The sequence below is a fragment of the Erinaceus europaeus genome, chromosome 1 (genome assembly GCF_950295315.1).
Source record: "Erinaceus europaeus chromosome 1, mEriEur2.1, whole genome shotgun sequence".
NCBI classification, from domain to species: domain Eukaryota; kingdom Metazoa; phylum Chordata; class Mammalia; order Eulipotyphla; family Erinaceidae; genus Erinaceus; species Erinaceus europaeus.
In genome coordinates, this window is record NC_080162.1 from 35,882,616 (window position 1) to 35,898,748 (window position 16,133).

Genomic DNA, 16,133 nt, shown 5'->3' on the forward strand with positions numbered 1-16,133 from the left:
CATGGGACAAACTTGATAGCAAACTTTAATCTAAAGTTTGTTGGCCTCTCTCTCTCTTTGGTCTTTGGTGACAGAAAGTTACCAACTGTGCCAATAATGACAGCAAGTACAGGTGACAGCCAGCATCACATCTGCACTTCACAACACCTGGGATACTGAGACAACTGCTACCTTAGGTGCACTCATCTGTGCACTGAAATCTCCATAAACATCAGGAAAGTCAGAAAACTGGATTGGGAAAGCCTAGAGGTTTCTAGTCTTTAGCCAGTTCCACACACAGTCCTGGAACCCCCCACTGCTTTTGCAGTACTGTAGCTCTTGTAGGGCTTTTCTGGGCTGTGCTCGGAGCTCTAGCTCATAATTTTGTTCAATGAAAAGTTACAGTGCTAAAAATAGACCAGTTGCTAAGAAACGCCAGTTGGGGCGGGGGCAGCTGTGGGTGGCTGGTACCCTGCTCCTTATTATACAGACCCCCTCCCTCCTGCATGTTCTCCTGGGGTGCCTTCCCTGCCCCAGGCTGAAGAGCGGGAAACATTCTGAGTAGGGTCCATATCAAATAAAGTGCCACATGCACCCATGTGCACACAATGGAGTGTATGCACACACCAAACATGTGCAACTTACATGCAAATACACACAGTGAAAATGCACATGCTCACACCCAGCAAGCACACAGTGAAAGTATATGCACACATGAGCACGTGTACACACTGCCCCCAAGCATTCCTGCCACAAAGGACAAGACAGGATTATTTGTCACTGCCCAATTCCCCTGACAAAATAGTCCATGTCTCTCAGTTCAGTGAACACAGCACCAGGGTAACAGCTATCCAAAGATAAAATATGATATTCCATCAGTGACTTCAGGAAATGCCAAGTGGATGTGAAGCATAAAAGAAAGCAGGGCCACTCAGAAATGAACACACACACACATACACACCTGGTATCAGAAATCCCAGTAGCTCCTGTTCCTACTAATGACACTTGAGCTGGAGGACTGCTATTAGTACTAGTTTCAAATGAGAGCAGTCAAAGCATATAATGCAGAAGCCAGGTAAAGGGGGCTTTGCCTCTTTTTTAAAAAAAAAGATTTTAACTTTTCCCTTTTGTTGCCCTTGTTGTCTTTTTATTGTTGTTGTAGTTATTATTGTTGTTATTGATATCGTTGTTGTTAGATAGGACAGAGAGAAATGGAGAGAGGAGGGGAAGACAGAGAGAAGGAGAGAAAGATAGACACCTGCAGACCTGCTTCACCACCTGTGAAGCAACTCCCCTGCAGGTGGGGAGCCAGGGGCTCGAACCAGGATCCTTATGGCAGTCCTTGTGCTTTGCACCACGTGTGCCTAACCTGCTGCGCTACCGTCTAACTCCCGGGGCTTTGCCTCTTAAGGGTGAAAACATGGTCTGCCCTGCAGGTTGTCAGACTCCAGGGCATTAAGAACAGAGAGAGATAATGGGGTCAGAGTGGCCCTTATAGTGCCACTTACAGTGTCAACACCTCCTGGAGTGGGTGAACGTCACCCTGTGTCCAGACACAGGCTGTCTCCAAGATGATGCCAACCGGACTTTCCAGGGAAGATGACCCCACCACTGTGTCCTGGAACCCTGAATCCCCAGAGCCCTGCCTCACTAGGGAAAGAAAGAGAATAGGCTGGGAGTATGAATGGACCTGCCCATGCCCATGTTCAGTGGGGAAGCAATTACAGAAGCCAGACCTTCCACCTTCTGCACTCCATAATGACCTTGGGTCCATACTCCCAGAGGGATAAAAAATAGGAAAGCTATCAGGGGAGGGGATGAAATATAGAGTTCTGTTGGTGGGAATTGTGTGGAGTTGTGCTCTTCTTATCCTATGGTTTTTGTCAGTGCTACCTTTTTATAAATAAAACATTTAAAAAAAGACAGGGAAAGAAAAAGAAAACTTAAAACTTAGGTAGGGAAGATGACATAGTGCTTATGCAAAACGACTTCTAATCCTGAGGCTCCAAAGTGCTGCGTTCATAAACCAGAACTAAACAGTGGTTTTTCTCTCTTTCATTAAAATAAAAAAATATATATATATTTAAGAAAAACAAAACAAAAATAAAAGTAAATTAAAATAATTAATGAGCACCTTCTATAGTCAAAGAAAAGGCTGGGTTCTAGACCCTCTTTATTTCTTTTAATTTTTATGAGTGATTTAATAATGATTAACAGATAAAAGGGGTACAATTCCATACAGTTCCCACCACCAAAATTCTATGTCCCATCCCCTCCATTAGAAACTTCCCTACTGGGGCCAGGTGGTGGCACAGCTGGTTAAGTGCACACATTACAGTACTCAAGGACCCTGGTTCAAACCACTGGTTCCTACTTGCAGTGGGAAAGCTTCACAAGCGGTGAAGCAGGGCTGTAAGTGTCTCTCTTGTCTCTCTCCCTTTCTATCAGCCCCTATCCTCTTGATTTCTGGCTGTCCAATAAATAAATAAAGATAACTTAATTAAAATTAAAAAAGAAAGAAAAATGAAAAAAGAAACTTCCCTATTATTTATCCCTCTGGGAGTATGGACCAAAATTCCTTATGGGATGCAGAAGGTGGAAGGTCTAGACCTTTCTTCTATCTGGTCCACACTCACTAAGAGAGAAGTGAACAACAACAAGGGCAACATAAGGGGGGGGAAATGGCCTCCAGGAGAAGTGGATTCATGGTGCAGGCACTGAGCTCCAGCAATAACCCTGAAGGGAGGGAGAGAGAGAGAGAGAGAGAAGAGAAGTGATCTAATGTAGATGGCAAACTACTCACTGGGCACCAACTCCAGCCTAGTGCTTGCTCTAGAGCCCATGCTGAGAAGAAGTTTTCCATTTTTAAGTAGCTGGGGGAGTGGGGGGAGAGAAACACAGGTGGCTGGGCAGTAGTGTGTCTGGTAGAATACATACATTACCTTGCACAAGGACATAGGTTCAAGTCCCACCTGTAAGGGGAAGTTTCATGAGCAATGAGGTATAATACTGGAGGTGTCTCTCTCACTCTATCTCTTTCTCCCCCTTCCCTCACAACTTCTCTCTGTCTCTATCAAAAAGAAAAAAAAAAGGAGGGGAGGCTGATGGCCTCAGGGAGCTGTGCATTTGTCATGCAGGCACCGATTCATAATGATAATCCTGGTGGCAATAAACAAACTAAAATAAAAAAGAAATTAAAGAAAGAAAAACAAATGCACATGACACACAAAAATTAGACGAAATTTAGGTATCCATAAATAAGGTTTTAGTGGGCTATAGCCACTCCTTTTCACAATGCCTCTGGCTGCTTGTTCTTCACAGGAAAAAGGAAAATGTGTGACCTCCCATGACCCGCCCCCCAATAGTTGTTTTCTCGTTCGCAGAACAGGCAGACTGAACTCATTCTAAAGTGGATCTGCAAGCAGGCAGTAATGCCGCATCTCCACCTGACATCACAGTCACACATTCATTCTGCTGGGCTGTGAGATATTTTTCTCTGAGTCTATATTCATAGTTCACAAGACAAAACTTTACAAAGATTAAGGTGTATGAAAGGCCCAACTATGATTTTCCTAGAAGTTCCTCCTTTACTGCTTAATTTCTAAGATCCCATTAGGTTTGTTGACAGCATACTCAAAATGCCAGTTTGGGTTTATATTTTTCTTTCATCCAAACTAAAATTATTTCTGTCTCTGTGATGACACTCCTCAATCTGAGCCAGAAAAGATTGTTAAATGTAAACACCACAGGACTCGACACCCAACTTTCCTGAAGGTGCAAATTTAAGTATAAGTACTAAATAAGCATATTCTCACATACGTCTTTCAAGTCAAATATGCCATTCTTAGAGTCTAGAGAAATGACACTATGACACTAATGTGACCTCAGAGGTTATGAGGTCCTGAGTTCAAGCACCGATATCACGTGTGTCATGGTGATGCTCTGGTTCTCTATCACTAAAAAAATAGCTAAACCTTTAAAAACTAATAAAGAAATGCCACTAAAGTTTCCATTCACATGAATCTGAGTTGGCTACAGTAGCCAGTTGATGAATCTGATGTACTGACCTCATGGTAATTAGACAAGACTAGAAAGTAGTCATATCTTGCAGCTGAAAAAGGCAGTGTGGATGCCCACACATTCACATACCTGCAAGGAGTTGGTTCCTTATGGCCAAGTTCCTTCAATCAGGAGGTGAGATCTTGGCCCAGAGAGCCTTTCAAGTGGTCTGAGCACTCCCTCCCTAAGTCTTAGGGGGCCTTTCTCACTGGAGTTTAGTCTCAGAGAGTCCCTCACCCCATTCTGAGCAGTAGTCTTGGATGATCCATTCACCGTTCTAAAGTCTGTGAACTAGAAAGCAGGAAGGATCCCTGTCAGAGCCCAAGTCTTGTGCCCCATGCCTTCAGGAAAAGATGTTACGGGAACTCAAGAATTTTATCACTTAGTTTGCTACAATGGCGCTGGTGTTTCTTCAAGAGGAGGCATCAAAGGCAGATGCACCCCAGGCCAAGTTAGAACAGTAATGCTGCCATCTGACATGACATGGGGAAGTCTCTTCCTGGCTTTTCCTTTTTTCACTCACAGACTGTGGGTGACCCCAGCCCATCCCCAGACCTGTCCCAGCAAGGAGAAAGAATGAAGGTGATAGTGCACCAAAACATAACTTCTAGCAGTAGTGGGTAGGAGCAGAAAGGAAAATATCCCCAAATTAAGGAGTAAAAAATAAGTATGAAAATCCAAAAGCCATTGTCACCACCTCAGAGGACTCAGCTAGCCAGAGGATTAACCCACACCCAGTTGAGTATGAAGCACCCAGAGAAGATGAAGAGGTAACCCCACTTGTGGGGTTCTTAGAGGTTGCTGGGTTTAAGCCCAGTATCCTAGCCTGAGGAATTTCTGTATCCCTGGAGGCTTCTTTGGGTCCAGCTACTCCATATGGACACAGCTCTCCTCTGCTTTCCATCCTGCCCTTCACTAGGCTTCTAGGAGAGCACTGTGGGATATGGCACTGTGCATCCATCCCCAGGTGTAGTTCTGGGCCCTGACCAGGATGGCAGGGTTGTGGCGGGGTTGGGGGGCAGGGGGAATGGGACAAGGACACACAATGACTTACCCTGCTCGATCATCTCTAGCAGCCCCTTCTTGATGAGCTCTTCCCGGCCCTGCCTGCCAGTCATCTTCTTCTCCAGCGCTGCACAACACAAACATAGGTGGGTCATGGCAATTCCTGGCCTTCAGTTCATAGGGGATGGCAGGAGGCAGCAGGCAGCCAGGGGGTTGGGGCCTGACCAATGCAGGAATGGGTGTCTATTCAGAGACTCACTCTTTCTTACCAGATGATCTGCTGGATACATACACATAGAGTGTATCCAAAGGAAGTATATTGCATAGATTTTTTTTTAAGGCAGTAACTTCTGTGGTTTATCTGAAAAGCAAAATCTAAGATGTCAGCCAGCCTTCTCTAAACTAGCACTTGCTACCTACCCCAACTCCTTTTCACCTTGTTCCTTAACTCTCCAGCCCAGGTAAATATTAGTCAGTCACTCTCTCTGTCCCAAATGTCCTGAGTTCTTTCCTATGGCTGTCATCTCTGTCCCCCCAAAATACTCTGACTACTTTTTTTTTTTTTTGCTTCCAGGGTTATTGCTAGGCCTTGGTTCTGGCACTAGAAACCCACTGCTCCTGGTGGCCATTTTTTGTCTTATTGGATAGGACAGAGATAAACTGAGAGGGAATGGGAAGACAGAGAGGGAGAGAGAAAGACAGACACCTGCACACCTGCTTCACCACATATGAAGTGACCCCCTTGCAAGTGGGGAGCCAGAAGCTTGAACTGGGATCCTTCGCAGATCATCGTACTTCGTACTAACCCAGGGTGCCACCATCTGATCCCCACCACTCTGTATGTTGGTTCAGGGACTGGTATTTTGTGCAATATTCAACCAGCGTTTCCATCAACAACCACCTGTTCCTTGCATCCAATGGCCTCACCAGACTCTAGCTCCTTCCACCACCTCTCACCTGCCTATCCTTGTCCTTCCCTCCCCTCTCCACATCCCAGGATAAAATCCACTCCTCCAGCCGTGCTTTGTGTGATCTTTATTTTTTTCTTTTTTGTTAGATGACATTAACATTTATTTATTTATTTATTTATTTATTTATTTATTGCCTCCAGGATTATTGCTGAGGCTCAGTGCCTGCACTATGAATCTACTGCTCTTGGAAGCCATTTTTCCTATTTTGTTGTCCTCGTTGTTACTCTTGTTGTTGTTGTCACTGCTGTTTTGCCATTGCTATTGTTATTGGATAGGACAGAGAGAAATGGAGAGAGGAGGGGAAGACAGAGAGGGGGAGAGAAAGACAGACACCTGCAGATCTGCTTCACCACCTGTGAAGCAACGCCCCTGCAGGTGGGGAGCCAGGGGCTCAAACTGGGATCCTAATGCTGCTCCTAGCACTTTATGCCATGTGAGCTCAACTCGCTACACTACTGTCCAGGCCGCTGGTATGATCTTTCCATCTCTCTCCTAGGAGATTCAGGGATTCATTCTGCCTGACAATCTCCTTTCCTCTATCTGTCCAGAAAATGATTTGCATATAGCAGAACTTAATCTCCAAATGTAAAGTCACATGATCCTTGGGACCTTTTGCTTGACAGATGAAGACAAAATATCAGCTGTTATTACTGGCTCATACAAGGACCTATTCCATGTGGCTACAGCACAGACAAAACAGCTGAAACACCTCTCATAAGCTGAAATACTAGCTATTGGACTTATGAATCCACTTAAAAATATTTACTGAGAACCTAGTGACTATGTTCTAAAGGCAGGGTCATAACCATGAGCAAGACTAGCAGGGCTTTTTCCTAGGACCACCATACCTACGCAGAAACAGACACTTATCTACAAATAGGTACATGGAATAAAGCAGTTCTACATGGTGTTGGGGGCCAGGGTCTGGAGTCCCGTGCTGGCCTGGACCATCAGGGGCCTTCCTTGACCTGTTCACAATGAGAGTTGAGAAGAAATTGTAAAAGCTCAAATACATTGGGGGAGAAGACATTTTTAGGCAAAGAGAAAGTATTTTCAGTCTGTGTTGCAACCTAAAATTCAATTTCCAGGGACCAGAAGTGTGGTTAAAACTGAAAACTAGAGCTCCAGCTTTGGGAAATGTGAGTGAAAAGGGGGCTGCCCAATCTAAGAAACATGACTGAGCAGGAGGAGGGGGGAGATCTGAAGAACTGGGAGATGCATTGCCTATCTAGCAGTGGGGGAGCTCTAGGCTAGACTAGACACAGGATTTTGTCTACTGTGGCCTATGATCTAATGGAATAAAACTTTTTTTAACTAATCATTAGGGCTTTGATAGGGGTTTCTTATCCTAGCTTTTCTCCAGTTAGGTGGTAAAAAGCAGAAAGAAAGCCAAAGAGAGAAGAAAGTTGGACAACACAGTACTCGTTCACTACTCAGTCAGCTTCCCCTTTGCATGGAAGCTCTCAAATGGTGGCTGGGGTCTCAAATCTAAGAGATCATGCATTATAAAGTTTGTGTCCTACTGCATGAGCAGTCTTCTGGACTCTGGTCCAGTGACTTTAAGAGGGAACTTTTAAAAAATTATTTTTCCATACTGGATGGAGCCTCACACATGCATGATTCCACTATTCCTAATGGCTTTTTTCCATTTACTTTTACATAAAGAGCATGGGGTGTATATCATCTAATCCTTGTTTGCACAGACCACTGTCTATTTCATTTCTTTCTTAGGTCAATGTGTTTGTACTCCCCTACATTTTAGCCAGTTATGTTGTGAATCAAAGATCTGATATGTTCAAACAAATAACATCTCATCCCTGGAGAGAAGAAGGTTTTTTAGAAGAAATCAATGAAATGCACTCTTGGGCCCCAGATTCCAAGTGTTTGATAATGGGCTCATAGTTAAGTGAACCTGCTCATAGGGAAGTAACAGGAACTAAAGGTACTCACCTTGAGACCGTTAATAGTCTGCATAGTCCCTACAGAATCCTGAAAACTTATAAATCATTTTTCTGCAAGGCAGTACTAAGGGAAGAGGGGATGGAGGAGCTGACTCAAAGCAGCTAGCTCAATCTTCTAATTTCACAAGAGGAGCGTCTGAAGTAGGCAAATAAGAGCAATGGGCTTGCCAGCATGAGGGCCTAGGGTTGAATTTTAGCACCATGTATGTTGGAGTGGTGTTGTGGTATCTCTCTAAATAAATAAATATATCTTAGAAAATTAGAGAATTCCTTGCTCAGTTCTCTGCTTTTCACAGATGATAAGGTGTGCAGTCCCCTGCAGTGTCTTTGCAAGAGCTGCTCCTGCTGCTGATTTTCCCTGCCTTTCTCAAAGGGCTGTTACTATCCATATCATGTCCTAGGGTGGAACTTCTCACCCCCCAAAAAATAACTTTGTATGAAAGTTAATTCTGTAATACATATAAAAAGGTGAATGAAGCACCCAAGGCTCTTAGCATCCTTGGTGGCTTTCTGTCTGATCCTCTCCCTCTGAGCATTGGGGTCTAAGTTGGGAAGAAAATGGTGATTCCTAGGACCTCTGGAGGAACAGGCTAAGTTGAATACTCAGTAAGGGAGTCTTAGGACCCAGGACCACCACATAGAAAAGTCCCTCCTATACCAGACAGGCTTAGTGGTGAGACCCCTGGGCTAAGTGCTTCTTTCACAGAGTTTGCAGTCAAGGTACTGACCTCCTTCTTCTTTACCACAGAGTCCTGTTCCATGTGTCAAACCTCAGGGACCAATGGATCAACATAGCCCCAAGACCCAAACATCCCTAAGTGTCCCTAAGGTGGTCTGAACACTAGCAGTCTGCTGCTTCTAAGTATGCAGCTGTTAGGTGTTCTGTCACTAAGAGTTTTGTGGCTGCTGTATAATGGTCATCACATGTACCCTGTGTAGTCCATTCCTGTGGTGTTTATTCCCTACATGGATTTCAAGATAGCCAGCTTCTCATGGAACAGGACATGCTACAGAAGGCAAATGAGGGAAGCTTCCAGATCCTTTGGGATGGTATGGGGGCAAAAGGACTCAGGAAGCACTTCAGAATAGGAGCATCTGGCTCTGTCTTCAGTGAGATGAGACAGCTTAGCATGTCTAGGCTAAAGTGGGACCCTTGACATTCCCAATCAATTTAGAGGGTTCCCTATGATAGATGGACCCAGGTTGTAATCAGGCCAACTAAACCTGAGTCTAAGTAGGGTCCAGGTCCTGGGGTCTGAATGGGGTGTGTGTTACACACGTTTTACTGAGACCTTGCCCTGTCAGGCAGGAAGGATCTAGAAACATGAGAGGAGTGGTGTGACCCCAGGAATGGGAGGGCTCCTGGCCAGCAGAGGCCACTGAGCAGAGAACTCAACTCCAGAAGGAGTTGGGAAGATGTCAGACACAGGAAAACATGTTAGCAATGACACCCAGACCAACCTTCCCCTGTCCCAGATGCTCACCAGAAGTTGTCTGCTTCAACTTCTCACTTTTCTTTTTCCTCCATTTCCAGGGTTTGAAGATCCTGCCCAGAGTGGCCAGTTTGCTGTTCCGCCTCACGGGAGGAGTGCGGATCCCTGAGACCAGATAATCCGGACGCACCGGGGGAGTTTGGTCCATCTCATCTGTAAAATGAAAAACACAAGAAGTCTCAAGTGAGCACCAGGCCCACCTGACATCCTGGATGGGGCTGGGAGGTAAGGTGTATGCATGTGCGTGTGTGCATGTGTGTGTGCGTGTGTGTTTTCACGGCAATCCTTTGATGCCTGGGGCTCACTCTGACTAGGGTGTCTTCCAAGCAGCACCAGCCAGCTCTACCATTGTCTCTGGGCTCGACTACCCTCCTATAGGGCCTTTCCCAGCCTAATTACTGGAAATCCTTGCACACTCTCCTCCCCAACAGCAATTTGAAAAGTGCCCTGGGAACATTCCTCACCCCAGAACCCTTACTTATTTTATGCCCTCTCCACTGATCCTTGCCTGCCATCTTCAGCCATTCAGTTAAATCTGACTCTTCCAGAAGTCCCTACCTTCTTCTGTCCTGGGGGTCAGCCATGCCTTGGATCCTGGACTCCCTTTGCTGACAAAGAGATACTGTGATGGTCCCTGGCCATGCCCGCTCCTGCTTAGCTGTCAGCTATCTGCCTCAACCCCAGAACAGAGACAGTTATGCCTCTCAGGACAAACCATAGAGCACTAAGACCAGAATGAACTGAGGAAATAGCTCCTCTTCCCGACAGAGATTTAGGCCATTTATGTGCACTCTGTGAGATGCAGACAGATGGGAGACTGAGCAAGCTAGGGGCACTGCCACCAGTCAGCTCAGAGCCAGGGTAGCAACCCATGTGCCTTTGACAGGGCACAAGCTCCATCTTCATCCTCCCCCCTCACACCCTGTGCACACTCCGAGGGAACCAGGCTGATCTGTGTGCAGAGGGGATGCCTCCCTCTCCCTCCTGAGGTCAATCACCAAGTCAGATTCAGCATACAAACCTGGAGCACAATGGCAGCACACAGCAGGGCTGCAATGAGTAAGCATACATGCAGAGTGTGCAAGAGATCATCTGTGACCCGAAGAAACAGGGAACAAAGGCTGTCGAGGGACCCAGGAGAGTGAGAGACATGGGTTTCCTGGCAGGCTGTTCTGCAGTGCTTGATATAGGGATAAGTTAGGATAAAAAACAAAATGTAACTAACACAAAGGGGATGAGAAGCCTGTGAGAGAAGACTGAGACCTCCCACCAGCTCATACTGGGGCCCATCAGTGGCACAGTTTAGACCATATTCCACAGCCATCAGGAGGAAGGGTGAGACAAATGCCCTATTTGCTCCCAGCCCTATCCTCCCCAGCCCCCCACTCCAGTACAGGTAAGAACGTAACCTCCAGAGTGACAAGGACCTGAGTGGCTGCTTCCCAGTATTATAGGGTGGGAGAGTGGTTAGCAGCTTGGGCAACAGCTCCAGCCATGCTGCAGGCATTTGAACCCTGACATGAGCCAGAACATGGAGGCACACACACAGTCACAGTCACCCTCACACCAGAAGTAACTTGCCCAGTTGCTGCCCATGACAGGGGGTGAGTCAACTTCATGTGAGCCCCCAGAGGCTCTAGAAAAGCCTATAGGACCATCTGTCAAAGCCCAGGGCCATTAGATCTCAATTTTACCATCAATAAACAGCAGACCACAGTCATTCCTTTTGTTTTTGTCTTTTTCTTATTTTTCAATTTTTTTTCTTCATTTATTTATTGGATTGAGACAGCCAGAAATTGAGAGGAGTAGGGGAGATAGAGAGGGAGAGAGACAGAGAGACACCTGCTGACCTGCTTCACCACTTGCAAAGCTTTCCCCCTGCAGGTGGGGACCGGGGGCTTGAACCCGGGTCCTTGTGCACTGTAACATGTGCACTCAACCAGGTGCACCACCAACCGGCCCCCACCACGGTCATTCCTAATGCCCAAAGTTGAGATAAAGACTCAGTGAGAAGTTGGAAACATTGATAAACATAGCACACAGTTTACTGACAGTGACAATCATGTGAATAGACCATCTCCCTTTCTAGACTCACTGGCCACTCTGCAGACTGCACTACAGGGCTGGCTTCTAGTAGATGTTTCATGACACTAATTCATGTAACTATATGATAGACATTATGGGAAGAAAGGCAGTTACCATAGGCTCTCGGTCAGGCAAACTGGGTGTCCCCTCGTTCTTACCTGAACAGTGAAGCTCTGAGGTGGAGGCTGTCTTTGTGGCCATCTCACAGAGAAACAATTTTGGATGCCTAACTACAGAGACCCCTTCTTGCTCTAAGCTGCTTCTGGGCTTACAAATACATTTATCATTCCAGAAACAAGTGGCTGGGATACAAGAAGCAGAAACCAGGCCATCCGTAAGCCCCTGTCCCTTTTCTCTCTAACCCTCCCCTCTTTCTCTTATTTGTTGTGTATAAAGGCTAGGTCCACAGTGATCCATGCATTTACTTTACTGCAGGTGAGTCCAGAACTGTTTGTTAGTTTAAAATAGAGAACCAATGGTAGAGAGGGAGAAGGAGAAGGGGGATGAAGGGGGAGAGAGGTCAGAGAGAAAGAAAAAGACACATACACCAGAGCACTGAAGTTTCCTTCAATGCTGTGGGGGCTGGGCTCAAACCTGGGTCATGCTGGCAAAGTAGCATACTATCAAGGTGAGCTATTTTGCTAGTCCTCTTTGATAATTTCACCTTGCAAGCTCAAAGGCCCCTGAAGATCAAGGCCCTGAAATCAGTGATGCTGTGCATTGCTTGCAGCCGTCACCTCAATGCCTGGTGCCCAGAATGGCCAGGAGAAGCAGGTGAGATATGACGGATGGAACCAAGGAAGCCAGAGCATTCCATCCCAGTTCCCTCTTGTCACCATCTCCCATCTTCAAACACCAGGTTGTAAGGAGCAAGCAGGTCCTTCTTGTCCCAGAGGAAATTTATTCTGGGTTATTATCCGCTCCTTTCCTTCCTCCGCCCACAGGCACCAGATGGAAGCAGAACTGCCCGTACTGTACTTGTGGCCCAAGGAAAGCCTCATGCAGGAGGCAGTGTTAGCACCTTGGAAAAACACTTGGCGGGTCTCCCCAAGCCTCTGGGCTCCTCTGGAGATAGAGCAGAAGTTCTTAAAGGTGAGCTTAGACACAGAGGAATATGCCACAACTTTGTTTTTTTCCTGTGTAGATTGTTAGTTACAGAGAGACAAACATCAACATGATAAAAGGAGCCCCTGAGAAGTCTAGGGAAAGGAGAAGGCTGGGCAGCATCCATCCAGGGGGTAGGCCAGTGCCCACAAGAGACACCAAGCAAGGTGCCCAAGGAGGTCACACATGGGACTCTGGGCTTCCTCACATCCAGGGCACAGAGCACTTGGAATAAACTACAAATCAAACCAAAATCTCATTGCATTTGTCACCTATATCACTGACTCTGGTCCAGGCTCCCATGCCACCACCCAAGATGCATGATGGTACATTCCCATGTGGGGTAAGTCACAGGAACCACTGGGGGGAGCTGCTAGGGATGCAGATGCTGGGACCTGTCTGGGGCTGCTCTGTCACTAATGCTGACAGCTACTGTGTTGATTCCATCCTCCTTCTCATGCCTTTTTTATTCTATAGCTGCTGTGATTTTCACTCCAAATCCAGAAAGTTCAGGGGATAGCTGTGTCATCTGTGAACGAATTGTTCCTCAGGTGCCCAAGAACATAGAACAAGCATGTTGCTGTGTGTATGGGAGTCCAAATGAGCAAGAGTGTGGGTGACAGTCCTCCTGGACACCACTTGTACAGAGGGATGAGTGTGGGCTGACACACCTACATGGGTTCCACCTGAATGAAGAGGCATATATGTACTCTCCATGGAGAGTACACCTCCATGGGGGTACACTTACTTAGGGTGTACAGGGACCTGTGAATGCACATCATGAGTGAAAAGAAGCACAGTGCCTGCTTCTCTCTCCCTGAAACACTCTCAGAGCCTTCCCATGGGGTTGTGAGAAGCCTCCATTCCTCTTTGGGGAGAGTTTCAGGAGGTGCATACACCTCAGCAGGTCCCCTCTAGCCTTTGAATAGCACAGCAGTATTAGCAGTGACAAGTTCCAGGCTGCCTCTGCTGCTGTGTAAGGCATTAGCAGTTAATTAGTGAAAACATTTCCCACATCTGCATGAGGAAGTGCAAGGTGCAGCTCCAGCACACACACACATACACACACACATACACACACACACACAAACACACACACATACACACGCGAAGAAATGGCACTATTATCAGAGATTTGAAGTCTCAAACCTGGTCAGTGCCAGGGCTATCTCTTACCACTGAGCAGCTGACCCCATATTGATACTGGGCTTGACTGCCATCTCACCTTCTACCTACTGACTTGTCTCCAGTATCTTCCACTTCATGAGGTCATCTCCCCCATAGCATGAAGGAGAAAAAACCCTGTCTCCTGGTGTGTGTGTGTGTGTGGGGGGGGGAATCAGATCAGGTGCCACACGTCACATGGCTGGTCTCATAGCGAAGAGAAGCACCAGCTCTGTATATGACAATGTTGGAAAACAAACTTCTGCTTATTTCATTCATTCACTTACTCACTTGTAAACTCATTCCTCAAGCATCACTAAGGCCCACCATGTGCCAGAGCTGCTGTGAGTTTGAGATAGAGCAGTAAACACAATTGACATTCTGTCTCCCACTGCCTGGAGCTCCCCTACTATTAAGAGGCAGAAAAGGAACGAGGAAAGAATAACATATGGTCAGCTAGGAGGGAGGCAAACAATAACTTGGAATATGTTCCAATAGAATGTGACCTTTCTTGGGTGAATCCTTTCTTTTCCTGTCCAAAAGAATTCATGTGGTACTACATAGTGGCCGACTTCTATAAGCAAAACACTAGGGCCTGCAAGAGAGCTCCCTTGGGAAGATGACTGCTTTTCCATGTACATGACCTAGGTTAGAGTCCAGACCCCGAAACACTGGGGGGAAATTTGAGTTCTGTAGTATCTTCTCCTGTATCTCTGAATAAGTTGGTTTGGAACAATGAAGCCTCAGTGATAAGCAGAAGAGGATGGGGGTGTGTGAAGACAAGAAGAAAGGAAGAAGAAACCACCATGGCAGCTTGTCAGCAGAAGAAAGAGACCACCTGGCTCCCTTTTCCTCTATTCTAATGAACTTGATGACTATAGAGAAAAACAAGGTGCATGACATCAGAGGAAGAAACAAGAGGAAGAATTACTGTAGAGGAAGCAATTCATCCTGATTGGAGCTAGGGGTTATTTGAATTAAGTTTTGAAGGATGACTATGAGTAGAATAAAAGATCCAAATCCACAGAGGCATAGCAGTACATAATATTCAGGGGAGAGGGTTATGATAGAGAAACAAGATCTGGGGACCCCAGTCTCTGAGATTCAGAGCCTCGGTTAACGTCCACATATGAAATTAGGATACACACAGAGATAACAACTTTCTACTGTGCCAACTAATGGCCAGCATGCATGCATGTGCACGTGTGCACACACAGAGATGCAAAACTAATAGCTATTACCATCATTATAGTAGGAAGAACTTGGTTTATATGAATTTATAAGCAAAAAGAAAAATGCAGTTATCCTCAGCGTTGCCTATGTGCCAGCTAAAGTTTGTGTGTTTAAATCTCAGTACCCTTAGGTTGAAGCCCTTAGCTTAGGTGTTGGAGTCCATGACTTCTGGAATGAAGCACTGAAGCTGAGACTGGGTCATTCAAGAAGGACTATGTCTGGCGGTAATAGGAACTTGGATGGCATTGAATCACTGGGGGTCTTAGTGTGAGATCATCATCATCATCATCAGGAAAAGACCACACAGAATACTGATGCATGGCAGGTTATAGTGGGGCAAACTGAAAGCAGGGAGGCCCCATAGGAAGGGACAGGTAGAGAAGTATAGTGGGGCCAGCAGAGAAAGGGAGGTAGGGGGCCAAAAGCAGTGCTAAGGCAAAGCCATTATCAAAGAGGGGTGAGAAACCAGTGTGGGTATTAGCACATATGGAGGAAATAAGACAAACGAGGTTTGACTTGTCATCTGATGGCTACCAGTTACCAGTTCTGTCTTGAACAGTAGAATCAGCTCGTTTCAGTCCTATCCAGACCCTTGAAGTCAGGTCACTCTATCTCCCACATTACAGTAAAGAAAATGGAGGCACAGAGATGTGAACTAATGTATCCAGATCACATGGATAAAAAGAACACATCAGGGCATCTGCTCCTAAAGCCCCTTATGAGATCCCCCCGACACACACACACACACACACACACACACACACACACACACACACACACACACACACGAAGAAATGGCATTATTATCAGAAATGTGAAATTTGGGAGGAGAAATGGGCTATGACTGAGAGACTCACTAGTGCAATGAAAACTAAAATCATAGAGAAGTGTACAGAGTCCAAGGACCTGTGGTGATTTTCCAGGGTGCAAGACAAGTGGCTTCACAGTCACATTCCAAGAAAATGCTGGGTGTTTCAGTGGACTAGCCAGGATGAAAGTGAACCTCCAAAACAAGCAAAAAAAAAACCAAAAAGCTTAAATAGATTTTATGTCTCCCAGATGTAAAAGTGTTCTTGGTT

The 16,133-nt window shown here is 46.0% G+C and overlaps 1 protein-coding gene across 6 annotated transcripts in view; it reads right to left on the reverse strand.

Moving 5' to 3' along the window:
- PHACTR3 (phosphatase and actin regulator 3) overlaps positions 1 to 16,133 on the reverse strand; it is a 304,918-nt gene that overhangs the window by 107,967 nt on the left and 180,818 nt on the right. For all 6 annotated transcript variants that reach the window (XR_009547169.1, XR_009547208.1, XM_060180936.1 and 3 more), the window contains exons 2-3: positions 9,460 to 9,621; positions 5,093 to 5,170 (exon numbers count right to left, since the gene is read on the reverse strand). Coding sequence is in view for 4 of the 6 variants with exons in the window: in XM_060180936.1 (XP_060036919.1) it covers positions 5,093 to 5,170; positions 9,460 to 9,621 (240 nt within the window). In the remaining 2 variants the exon portion in view is untranslated. The remainder of the gene's footprint in view (positions 1 to 5,092; positions 5,171 to 9,459; positions 9,622 to 16,133) is intronic.